Source organism: Notolepis coatsorum (assembly GCF_963971535.1).
Source record: "Notolepis coatsorum genome assembly, chromosome: 6".
NCBI classification, from domain to species: domain Eukaryota; kingdom Metazoa; phylum Chordata; class Actinopteri; order Aulopiformes; family Paralepididae; genus Notolepis; species Notolepis coatsorum.
The window spans coordinates 48206375-48220242 of NC_140170.1; the positions used below are offsets into that span (position 1 = coordinate 48206375).

Here is a 13868-nt window from a genome sequence, read left to right on the forward strand (position 1 = left end):
TTTCTACAAAGCTAGAAAATATCTAACATTATACTTTTTAAGCCTTGAGGGGAAAAAAAGTTACAAAGCAAAAGATCAGACCCTGTGCATTGCCAACACACACATAGCTAGGTTTCAGCTTCTCCTAAATGTATTCTCTTCTCAAAATAGGATAAACATAAGAATATCAAAGATATACATAACATCTGTACCAAACATTATTGTCACCTTTATACAAAGCACCTTATCAAAAATCCCCTGCGCACAGATATCCTGCGAATGCCATCTAGAGAGCAAAAAATATTCAAGGCCATTTTGAAATCGATCACAGACGAGTTTTGATTATGACGTTCCCACTTGCACGTACAAGACAATATTGACGACAAAGACGATGATTAATAACTTGACAACCAACTCACTGAAAATTACATGATCTAACCTAAACAATTTCAGACACCGCATTTGCATTGCTTTTACAGATGCTCGTTGGTTAGCGTTTTGTGTGATGACAACAATCGAGAACACTAGTTTATTTTTTATTCTTTTTATATATATATATATATATATATATATATATATATATATATATATATATATATAGCAAATTTTCAAAAGTGATAGTATCTGGAATGACCTCCGTGGTCATTACCAGTAAAAACACTGTAATAAAGTCTCCATGAAAAAGGCATCCAGGTGATGTGTTGAACCTGGCTTTAACCCAGAGCCACCGGGCAAGAAACACGTCACACCAGGTCGCCCCCTACTGGAGAACCTACTGCTTGCAACTTCAAATTATGGAACAGTGCCGTCCGTCCATGGATTTGCCAGAGAAGTGAGGATATATATATATATATTATTGTTTTTAAAACATTATTTACGTTGTGTATTTTTGTTAGCCGTGTCAACTTCTCCTTAATGTATGTGTCTTCAATGTCAACAGACCATGAAATGCTAATAATGAATAACTTTGTAAAGATACCAGACTGGTAGAAATGCTAGCCAGTTAGCTATGGCAAGATGGCCTGACGTTACACGCGGAAGCACACGTTACTTCGCGGCTGCCGTGGAGCAGGATAGTGGCGGCTAACATGGCGGCCACCGAAACAGCAGCGGCTCTGGGTTTACCAATCATCTTCTCATCTTTCTTCCATAGGAGTTTCCCAAAATGACAGCGACACCAATCCATCTTTTCTATTTTTGGTTTTGCCTCTATTGAGTGTAAATATTTACTAAACTGAAGCTATGAAACAGATAGGGCTCTTTTGTCCACAAATCAAATCCCACTGTGCTATTTATTCCCCAGTTCGTGAAAGAGATGTCTACAGCTCTGTCCCCTACCAAAGGCACTTCATGCTACGGAGCATTCCATGGGTAAAGAACCAATGATCATCTGACATACAGTACTGCACCTCCAGTATTTGGCTTATGATAGGCAAGATAATACAAGACTTGAAATATTTTATTCACATACATCATCTTAGGATGAACTGCTCGGACCTCATTCAAATGGAACGATGATTGATTGGGGTGAACTGACTTCTTTTAAGGCTTGCGATATACTGCACTTTTAAGTTCAAATGTACCTACTGTAGGCTGTGTCCGCTCTACCCACGATACAACGTTTGAAAAATAATAATAATAATAGGTCGCGGTGGCTGCCAGAGAATGGAAAAACTCTATGACGGCGACCACTGACCAGGCCACATTTACTGTCTGAAGGTGCATTCAGATCATCAAAAATATGGGATCAATCGCCTTGAACTGAGGCTCATCGATCATCAATTTAAAACCCTATCAAAAAGTTATGCGTCCCCATAACCCCCAAAGTTCGTATTTTTTATTTTTTTTACTGGTATGTTCAAACAAGGACAGCTACCAAAATAATGTGTTGAAATCTACAGTGTGTATACTATCTCAAATTCATAGCTCAATTAAGACAAAGTCCCAAAAAAGCCCCCTGCTCATGTTGGGTCATACATTTATTTTCCTTTACAACACAAATAATAATGTTGTATAGTTTTTTTTCTCCTTTTTTTAAATATATTTATCACAGTGTATTCCATTGAAGATGATATGATCTATTATCTCATTTGATATCGACATCTATTGATTAATTGTATCTAGCGACAAGTGAGATGAGGGTTCACCTTTCGTTTGCAAAGGTACCTGAATCCATTCAGTCTTACTCCTAGTCTTTCTCATTTATAGACATTTCAGTTAGCATCGGTGTCCCTGGAATTAAATATACACTATACTATCAATAATCAGCGTTTATCCACGTCAAACTCTATAAGTTAGTTAACAGAAATGTACACAAAAAAAGGTAAATGTATTTTTCTTTGGATAAAACGTGTTTGTGCTCGCACTATTCTGAGAGCTTCGTCGCTAACTGTACAAAACAAAGTTTATTCCGGAGCCGTTGTTGTCGTTTACCCATATCTACGTAGGCATTTGTCTTTTCATTTAATGTGAGAGTGCACAGGTAGCTGCTAGAAGGGAAAAAAAGAATAAACACCTTAGTTAAGAGAATCTACAGTGTGTTTGGCGTTTCCTTGGTTTCAGCAGATACCTGGCCTCCTCTCTTCAACCACTCTGTCTGTCAGTGACGATACGCAGGGTCTGATCTTCTTGTCCTTCAATATCCTCCATGGTGACGTCTCTCTCACACACACACCTTCGTAGCAGTGGTGGGTCAGATGTCAGCGGTGAGATCGCCTCAGTTTCATTGTGGATCAAAATGGATACAGATGCTTAAAAAAAAAAAAAAAAAAAAAAAAACTACAAGGACACATAGTGTCGTAGATGTGAAGCGTTGTTGCACGGGTTGAACTGCTCTTACACACAAAGTGTCATGCCTTTGAGCCGCCACTAGGGGGGGGGGGGGGGGGCAGAGTGGCTAACCGTGAATGAATTACTGACTAACTGAATGACTGAGTGAGTGAGTTAGTGACATTGCTGGTCTAATGAGGTGCTTCGCATCTAAAAGAAATAAAATAAAAAAAAAAGTGGTAGTTTTAGCCGGGCTGTGTGTCTCTGGCTCCATTTTCACTGTTGAGTTAATGTAGCTCATTTAGTTTCCAACCAGTTTAGTTGAAACCAGTTTTGAAACCACTTTTTCACTTGTTATATTGAAGCTGCATACGGTAGTTTCGGGGATGTCGTGCGTCTGTGTAGTGCAGATGTATTTTACTATGTAATTCGTTAAAAAAAAATTGAAAATGCCCCATTAAGTGAGGTCACTGCAACGGAAATGGGTTTTGTGAGTGGCAGTGAAAACGCAGCCAGAGTCTTGGTTGTACAGTATGTCGACGTGCACATTAATATTCCCACGTCATGCAGGATACTCGAGTGTTCCGTACATGTAAACGTCCCGTTTAACCCTTTACCATCTTGACTGAGATCCTCTCATATCCCTACTATGAGAAAACCCACAAACGATGGCTGGGATATGCAGATACTGAGGCATGGAGACAACTCATCCTGTCGGCTGGACCGTCTGTGTGGATTCCGTTTCCCATGACAACAAGAGCAATATCCTGGTTCCTATTTCAGTTTGCTTGGGTGTACAGGCATATTGGTAGCCATGATATGAAAATACATGTGCACACCCGAACCTGTCTTAGGATCTTAACAAGTGGATATCAGCTAGTATCCGGAATATTAATGTCCATGTAAACATGCCCAGTGATCAAGTTATGAATTCATTTTTTTTCTTTTATTAAATGTTTTCCAGTGTCGTCTATCGTTCAACTAGCATAGAGTGTGTGTGTGTGTGTGTGTGTGTGTGTGTGTGTGTGTGTGTTAGTCCTTGACGAGCCGGTAGATGTGGTGCTGTGCTCCGTGTTCGCTGTTCGACACCTCAAACACACAGGCCATACACAGCAGGGTCTCCTGAGTGTCTCTGTTGCTCACCACCTGATCACACACACGGGAGAGAAAGGGAGAGAACGTATGACTCCTACATACATTTATGCAATTACATACATACGTTTAAATACATTAATACATGCGTTCCTGGCGCGACGACACCCCGGTGTTGCTGCAGCCGACTATCGCATATGGTGTCTCAGGCTTTCTGTTAGTCGACGTGTGTCAACACATGTACATGTCTGTTTGAATTTATGTTGTGCCGTTGTTACTGTAAAAATGTAATGATTGTGATATGATGTTGTTAATGAGACGATGAGCTGTATGTGTGTGTCACTGGCATTTCCCCAAGGGGATCAATAAAGGAATATCTTATCTTATCTTATGCACACACACAAACACACACGTGCGCACACACACGCACACACACACGCGCACACACACACGCGTGCACACACACGCGTGCACACACACACACACACACACACACACACACACACACACACACACACACACACACACACACACACACACACACACACACACACACACACACACACACACACACACACACACACACACACACACACACACACACACACACACACACACACACACACACACACACACACACACACACACACACACACACACACACACACACACACACACACACACACACACACACACACACACACACACACACACACACACACACACACACACACACACACACACACACACACACACACACACACACACAGGGTGGTACTCTCACCAGCAGGATGGTGAAGTTCTCCAGCACACTGTTCATCATGTATTTCTCAGGCAGGTGCTTGAGCTTGTGGATGAAGTTGATCATGTATTCACACATGGGAGAGCGGTTGATCCTGTAGACGAAGCGGCCGTTCTCGAACCTCGCGTACTCCGTCTGGACAGTGGGGAGGGAGGAGGGGTTTCTGTGTTAGGTTATTATACCTGTGGTATTCATTAAGTTGTCGACAGATTCCTGTACGTTCCTTTTATTTAAGCGAATACTGAGTAAAAGGTATTCTTCAGTATTAAAGGTTATAGTGCTATAGCTATAGATACAGTTTTTATGTAGGGTAATCTTTATTTATTTATTTAGTTTACACTAACACATCCACAGAGCTTTTAGAAATGTGCGGAATAAAAATATAGCTTTTCCCCCAATTTTTTTAAAAAAATGTTTGTGGGTCCAAAATGAATGTTGTATGCCCTCCCTACTTCCCATTTCCCCACATGGAATTCACCCGATTGAATAAATTACATGCTGGTGCTCTATTGCGACATCTAGTGGCTGAATGTTATCTATAGCACCTTTAAAGTAAACATACACGTAAATAATGTATGATTATTTAATGTATTCATGTTTCTGTTTCTAAACAGATCCACAAAGCATGGATGGATGCACGACACGGATGTGACGAGATAGCCGTTAGATTGTATTTCCCTCCGTCTCTAAGACGTGAGCATGAGTAATACTAACGACCTGTCTTCTGTGTGTTTTATAATTGCATGTATGTATTTAAACGTATGTATGTAATTGCATAAATGTATGTAGAAGTCATACGTTGTCCCCTTTCTCTCCCGTCTCTGTGATCAGGTGGTGAGCACCAGAGACACTCAGGAGACCCTGCTGTGTATGGCCTGTGTGTCTGAGACGACTCGTGGCCGGGGGACTGTGAGCAAGGCATAAACACTGGAAATAAAACCCCAAGCTCATAATAGAATAATAATAACCCCTGCCTTTGTGATGCTTTTCAGTTGGTACTCAAGTGCAGACAAGGTCAGCCCCAGAGTGATGTATGAAAACCAACAGAGTGATCCCTAATAAGACTTTCCTTTTTGATAAGCTTTGTGTGGCGTGGAGACCAAGAGAGAGAGAGCGTGGCCATGAAGGACGACCTCAAGCTCTTAAATCACCCCTGCCTTCTCTTTCATATTGTTGTTGTTGTTGTTGTTGTTGTTGTTGTTGTTGTTGTTGTTGTTGAGTGTGCCCAGTCAAAACCAAAGATGAATGTAAACCAAGAGCAAGTTTTTTGTCGTCAAACGATGATAGGTGCCCACTTGGTAACCCTACTGACGTTTCTATGATCAGAATCCTGTATTATAAACATGCTCTGTCCCCTCCCCCTCTGCTGCCAAAACACTTATTAATGTCATATTAACACTTTAATCGCCAAAAACGCTGGGACACGTCTTTCCCCGCCATGCTTATTCTGCCAAAGACGCTGGACCACGTCTTTGATATCAATATTTCAAAAATCTGTGATCGAAATCATATTTCTCCCCCGGAGACCTGAGATCTACTGTTGAGCCCCTCTCAACTCTCCAACGGTTCAAGAGCGCCATCTGGTGGCCGATAGGCGGATCGCCCAAACAGGAAGTGATGCGCCGGATGTGGTGCTCTCCCATATTTCGTGATGCGCCGGATGTGGTGCTCTCCCATATTTCGTCCGGGCACTCGCTATCGTTAGCGGGACTCCATCTTGATACACTGGACATCGATCGGTTGCAAATAACTCGATAAACAACATGATTTGGACGTATATACTATTATACAACCTGGAAATGGATCGCATATTTGTACATCGCATAATAGGAACATTTCTGTTCCACGCTCATCGCCCAACGGCGCGAGGAAGCTACGGTGAGTCAACGTTATTTTTCAATGTGTTCGATACTAACTGCTCTAATGATCATATCACCCACACTAGATGAATCATATAACGTTGGCCACGGAATTATAAACGACCCCCCCCCCCATCCGGTTATCATCAGATCATACGTAGTAACTTCTAGAAGCACGTCCATTTGAAATTTTTTATCTCCTATCAAACAGTATTTCATCATCAATATAATGCATTTGGAGCTATAAATCACGTTCTGGAGAAAGCTGCAGAAAACGATAAAAACATACTTATACTTTAGACCAGGGGTCAGCAACCTTTTTGACATGGAGTGCCTGTTTGAAATATAGTTGTAACTAGTGTGCCTCAACAATATTCCATGCATCATAATTTTTTTTCTTCTCATAATCAGGTATTTCTAATGATAATTTTTACATTATTACATCATTATTGTTATTATTAACAATATTATTATGATGGTTGTATCAACCCTAAATCTGAGTTGGGGGGGGGGGGGGGATGCAATGTAGACAAACAGCTGCATACAGTGCGACCATTTCACTCACATTTGCCCATACATTTTTGGACACATCACACACCATCAGTGTGTGTACTGTACGTGTGCTGTCATAGCTCCACCTACAGGCCTAATGGAGAACACCAGGAGAACACCAGGATGTGAATGGAGGGTGAATGTGAGGTATATCGTGTAAATAAGTTTTGATTGATCGCAAGACTACACTGTAAAAATAATAATAATAAGTTACCAGAACTTAAAAATATTGAGTTCAGTTACTGCGCATTAAGGTTTTCAGTTTTCAATCCATAATAAGTTAACAGAAAAATAAGTACACAACCACATTATTTCAACCTAATAAAACTATGTTTATTGTCATTGTTTTAAGAACACAAGTTGACTTGGTAATACTCACATTTTGAGTAAAAAAAATGGCTTTTAACATGTGCAATGTTCAATGAAATAGAAAAATAAATAATAAAATGTGTTGATTAATCCCACTGGTCACAATGGTGACCGTAATAATGTTTGTTATAAGGCTCTGCAAATATTTCCAGTTAAATTGAAATAATAAACAAATAAAGGGTCTCAATTAAATATGTGGTAGTAAAAAGAACCTGTGGGAGGATTTCAACAAGATAAATGCGACAACAGTGCAAAATATTTCATTATAATATTTATAAAAAAAAAAAAAAAAAAAAAAATCATTTTTACTGCTGCCCCCTGTGCCTATACAAATGCCCCCGCGTGCATATGCAGGCACGCATGCCTAGGGTTGCCTACCCCTGCTTTAGACCGTATTTTAGTATGAATATGTGAATGAAAAAGTATAACGTTGCTACACCCTGAACAATAGATATAGGACGTTGAATGGGCCATAGTAATGTCAATTTAGCAATACAATTTAAAAAGTTATAGCCCTGCAAAGAAGGGGAACTTCTCCATATTAAATAGGGCTGGCGGAGGATGGTAAATTATGAATTTAAGCATGGCGATCAAAGTGTTAACTTTAAGTGTTCTGTGCCAATCACAGAAAAAGTTGGGTTACCTCGCCAACCGTTCAGAAAACTCGGGTTTTAATCGTTATTTCTTTTATTAGCTATATCCATTCATTTTTCATCCATCCAGCCTGATGTTATCATTGGGAATGGGTCTGAGCTCGCAAAAGGGCAAATACCGCCACCTACGCCTTCCAGTCGGTATTGCACTCTATTAGAAATGGTGTAGTTTCTTTTCCGGGCCGATCTGAGCCGTGCGGTCAGGGTTTAAATACTCCGGCAGCACGAGCGTTTACAACTATACATCTGCGAGGCTGCCCCCCCCCCCCCCCCCCCCGCCCCCCTTCATAAGCAATGCCGGGCAATGTGGGACGGACCTCCACAAGCAGTATTTGGAATGGCGATCAGATCATTCGATTATTTCTTTTGCATTACATCAGAGACCAGGTAAGGACTCTATATATCAAATCTTGCGTTGATCTGATATTTATTTCTACCGCGATCGAAGCTATCTGTGTGTGTGGCTGATCACCGTTGAGTGCAGGAGGTGGCGGGGGGAGCGCCGCGCTATGAGGGCCATATCATGTATGCATGACGGAAGCCAGCCTCTTTGATGTGGGACCAGAGTTAAGGGCATGGCTACAAGATACGGAGTTGGACCTCTGACGTTACACGAAAGAAGTAGAAGATAATAATGATAATCTAGCTTTGATTTCAGGAAGATTCGATAATCAGGCGAAAAATTACAACGTGTAATTTAGTGTATTCCTCTAAAACGCTATTATCGCGTCTTTTCTTGGGATTACTAAGAATCACCAAAACTCATATTCATATTCAAAACGGTATAAAACGGAAATGTACGGATGAAAAAACAATGCGTTTTGTGCATGTTGACTGGAAGCAACTCACTGACAATCGACGGGTGTATTAGACCCATAGCTATAATATAAGATATATTTTAAGCGCTCGCAAATCTCGCAGTCTCCCCATTGATTAAAGCGATGGCGTTCTAGCGCCCTCTGGCGCATTAAGCGATGGCGCAGAATGAGTTATTAACTTGAGAAGAAGTTATGTAACAAAGCTGACAATGTGTACCCCCTCCAACCTGAAAGACAGTAATGTCATTGGAGGATTTTCCTGATTAAAATCTATCTTAATTTGAATAATCCGATATTGATTCATAAAATCATCAATAATCGTCAAAACACGTCACCAATGAAAACAAACACCGCCACTTGGAATACAAAGCACGTTCATTTACGTCTCACAATATGGGAGAGTGGAAAGCAGACTTATCCGAAGTCAGCAGGTCAAACTGCGATGTCGCAATCAAAAACACATCATTGTGGTTCAGTTATTCATTTACATTTACATTTACATTTAGTCATTTAGCTGACGCTTTTATCCAAAGCGACTTACAAGTTCTGTACGACAAGTCATCAGGAAGGGCACAACTCTATCAGCTGAGCAACAATGTTCATCAAAGTGTAGGTTAGTATATTAGGACAAGTACATGACAGTAAGGTTAGTTAGGGTTAGAATACATTTGTATTTTATTTATTTCAGATAATGGTCTTTAGTCGACTAGGAGAACCTCCAGAGGAGAACCTGGAGGCCAGCGTCGTCACACACCATTAACTCATTCTCTGCCATGCTGTTTCCGGGGTATGGCTATGCGCTGCCACGCATTAAACCAAAGAGTCAGTCACCTTGTTTGCAGGGCTAAAACTATATTCTATATTATAGCTATGGATGCAATACTATGGCCCATTTGACATTGAGTATCTATCGTTCAGGATGTGAAAAAGAAATAATTTTTCCATCCATACATTCCCGTTTTATACCGTGGTGAATATAAGTATGGTTTTAGAGCGGTTTACGGTAATTCCTGGGAGGCTAGTAATAGCCTGCGACGTGTATTATACTTAATCCATTGGCATTTCGTCCCTACACACGCTACAAGAAAAAATTCAAATGCATATGATCGGTATTATGTTCCATCATGAATGCATGAAAGGGGGGGGGTCGTTTCTGATTAATTGATTGTCAATAACGGCATTCGTTAGTACAACAACATACGCTGATCAGGGCGATGGCTATGAAAACAAGGCAAAATCAAGGTGAAATTGACGTTAAATTGCTCCTACCTGTGGCCGGTGGGATTCCAAAAAGAATATTCCAATTATTTGATTGCCATCTGGTAGATCGTATGTCCATTTGGCCCACGACATAACCCACCACAGCATAATGAATCGGGGGTCCCGAAAACGATTCAATGCGATCGGGTGAAGCCCTAGGTTCAGGTTACTAGAAAAGTCCGCCCGATCCAATATAATCGACGCACGGCCCAATACACAGAGTTTCAAAGGATGTGCAATACCGGCCGCATCCTACCAGGTGGCGGTATTGGACTTTTGCGATCTCAGACTCATTCCCTATGGTAACAACAAGGTCCCTGGATGAATAATGTAAAAAAAAATCGGAAAAAAGGAAAAACTGGGGCGGCTGAGTGGCGCAGTGGGCAAGGCGCTCCCCACTAACGCAGGAGATGCTGGTATCAAGCCCAGCTCTCGGTGTTGCTACCGGCTTGGCCGGCCGTCGTACTAACATATTGGCAGTGTTAGAGGGTGGGAAAGCCGGTGGGTGGGGATTGGACGTTGTGGACAGAGACTCCTACAGGTCGGTTGGGTGACGCCGGTGCGGCGGAAACAGGAAGTATCGGGGGCAGCGTGAGCCTCCCACGCGTTACTCCTCGCCACTGAGAGTTCGAGCTGCTGCGGTGAAAAGATGCGACAGGCTGCCTCCTCGTGTACCGGAGGGGACACGTGTATATTTTCCCTAACGGAGTTGCACTTCCGCGTTCGGTTTGCGCGATCTGATTGGCCACTGACGTTTTTTTCAGCGCCAATCGCGTTACTCCTAACAATCGCGCCAGCAGGCTGTTACCATAACCCTAACCCTAACCAACTAACCCTAACCTTAACCAACTAACCCTAACCCTAACCAACTAACCCTAACCTTAACCAACTAACCCTAACCTTAACCAACTAACCCTAACCTTAACCCTAACCTTAACCCTAACCTTAACCAACTTCAAAAGAGAGCGACTTCGAAAGAGTCGCCAAGCTTAACCAGTTTGTTAGGAGTAACGCGATTGCAGCTAACCTCAGTGGCCAATCAGATCGCACAAACCGAACGCGGAAGTGCAACTCCGTTAGGGAAAATATGCAGGCAGAGGGGACACGTGATGCAAGGCTTCTATCCTCACTACAGCCGACCAGTGGGAGGCATAGTCTAGCAACGTTCAAGACAGGGGAGGGAAGAATTGAAAAATGGGGAGAAAAAGTGGATACAAAAAAAAAAAAAAAAAAAGGAAAAAGGAAAAACTATCAAATAACGTATATATATACGTGGTTGGCGTTCAAAGGATGGCGCCCAATAACGTATATAATCGTTGTTGGCAGAGAAAGAGTTAATCACATTTTGAACGAGAAGCGACAGCCCTGTAGCACGCTCACCCTCCTCAAACAGAACCAGGGAGCTGGCTACATCATAGTGTGTGTGTGTGTGTGTGTGTGTGTGTGTGTGTGTGTGTGTGTGTGTGTGTGTGTGTGTGTGTGTGTGTGTGTGTGTGTGTGTGTGTGTGTGTGTGTGTGTGTGTGTGTGTGTGTGTGTGTGTGTGTGTGTGTGTGTGTGTGTGTGTGTGTGTGTGTGTGTGTGTGTGTGTGTGTGTGTGTGTGTGTTCGTGCGTGCGTGCGTGCGTGCGTGCGTGCGTGCGTGCGTGCGTGCGTGTGTGTGTGTGTGCTCCCTCACCTCCACCTTCTCCACCACCTGCTTGCCGAAGGAGCACACCTTGGTGCTGCATGTGATGGTCATGTTCTCAGAGCTCTCGTATTGGCTGCTCACCCCGTAGAAGGCGGCAGGGTCGTCCTGCACGTTGTAGTTCAGGTCGGCCTGTTAGAAACCAGGGAATAAACATGTCATTATTTATTCATACTTCACTCTAGGGCTGTCCCCGACTAAGGATTTGGATGGTCGACTAGGATTGGCCAAAATTAGCCGTTAGTCGACTATTGGTCGACAAAAAAAAAGAAAAAAAATTATAATATTTTTTTTTTTTTTTTACTTTTTTATCATTCCATCTGGGCTGTGGGGGTGCTTAAGGTCTGAAGGAGTCGACTGAAGGCTTCTTGTCCTCTGCAAAAGCATGCAATTGGTCCACTGATGGATACATCTTGATATTTGTCGAGTCTATTGTGTTCATTAGACGGGTGAAATCCTCTTTCAGTGCCTCTGTGCCTGTTTTTGTAGGCAGTTAGCCTCTGGTATGCGTGCCATTAGCTTTAGCCACGCTTCTATGCCTCTTTTCTTTTGGAAAGAATGATAAAAAAAATAAAAAATAAAAATAATAATATTTTTTATTTTTTATTTGTATTATATTCGACTAAGAGGTTGGCCAGTCGACTACGGCTCCTTTCGACCGATTAGTCGACTAATCGATTAATAGGGGTCAGCCATACTTCACTCTAGACTTTGTGACGCCAGCTGAGATGAATATGAGAGTTTTTCTCAGTAGAAATAAACACTAAAAGTGTACTCCTAGCCATACCTCTGAACTCGGGGCTAAGAAAATCGATATTAAAAATGGTCAATCATCCGTCAAATCACAACAGAGAAAAGGCACATTGTTGTCATAACAACCAGGACAATGAGGACATAATGGAATGAAATAGCTGGACTGGACAGAATGGGGGAAAGTGCACTCTGCCATTCAGAAATAAATAGACGCTGCACGTAGATTCCATCTCCAAACCCGCGACCACCACCAACACCAGTAGTGTCTCATGCAACTTGCGTTAATCTGATGCTGAAAGCGTCCACCAAATAGCGTGTTAATCAGATTTTTTTTAGTATAATCTATTATATTCTATGAGTTTCAATCCATGATTCATATCAGCTTAAAAGGGTGGCTAAACTTTATCCTTTGGGAGAGAGAAAATAAAAACAGATGTGGTTCGTGATCTGCTTTCAATCCAACGCCGCGGTCACATTGATTGCATTATTGCATTTTTTGATTGTTGCAAAGTAGGTCTTAACGAAAAAAGATTATTTTGATTTGCGTTATTGAGGATAATCGATTCTGTTTGTTAGTCAATATCCAGCCTCAAACGTTACTGCTTGGTAGAACTTTGACTTTATTGTCTCAATATATCTTCTTTGCGACTTCAGTGCCTGAAAGCAGGCAAGTGACGACACCGGGTTCAGCTCAAGCCTCCGCCTCAACACTAAAGTAGCATAAATACAACGTGTACAACGACCGAAATGCAACAGCAACGAGAGAGAGAGAGAGAGAGAGAGAGAGAGAGAGAGAGAGAGAGAGAGAGAGAGAGAGAGAGAGAGAGAGAGAGAGAGAGAGAGAGAGAGGGAGAGAGAGAGAGAGAGAGGCACACACACAGAAATAACATCTTTGTTAGTGTGGTGGGAGATACTTTAGAGGGAACCTAATGTACGTTCAGTTAATCTTAGTCCATTAAGCCGGAGGGAGAGAAAACATTCTGGCATAATGTTCCGTCATTGAACCTGTGGGATGGTGGTGCCTGGTAATAGCAGAGAGGTACATGGTGTACCTGGATTAGGGACTGGGAGAGGTGCACGGGGGGCTGTACAGCATCATGTAATTAGACCTCTAAGGAGAACTGTCTTAAGGCTAACTACACACACACACACACACACACACACACACACACACACACACACACACACACACACACACACACACACACACACACACACACACACACATGCAGTCACAAACACCCCTATGTGCATGCACATGCACATACTCACACACAA

General features: G+C 42.1%; 1 protein-coding gene across 1 annotated transcript in view; it reads right to left on the minus strand.

The window, feature by feature from the left end:
* Positions 1–565: 565 nt before the first annotated feature.
* tead1a (TEA domain family member 1a) overlaps positions 566–13868 on the minus strand; it is a 68608-nt gene continuing 55305 nt past the window's right edge. The window contains 3 exon segments of the mRNA XM_084317134.1: positions 566–3894; positions 4625–4777; positions 11829–11969. Coding sequence (XP_084173260.1) covers positions 3781–3894; positions 4625–4777; positions 11829–11969 — 408 coding nt within the window. The 3' untranslated portion in view covers positions 566–3780.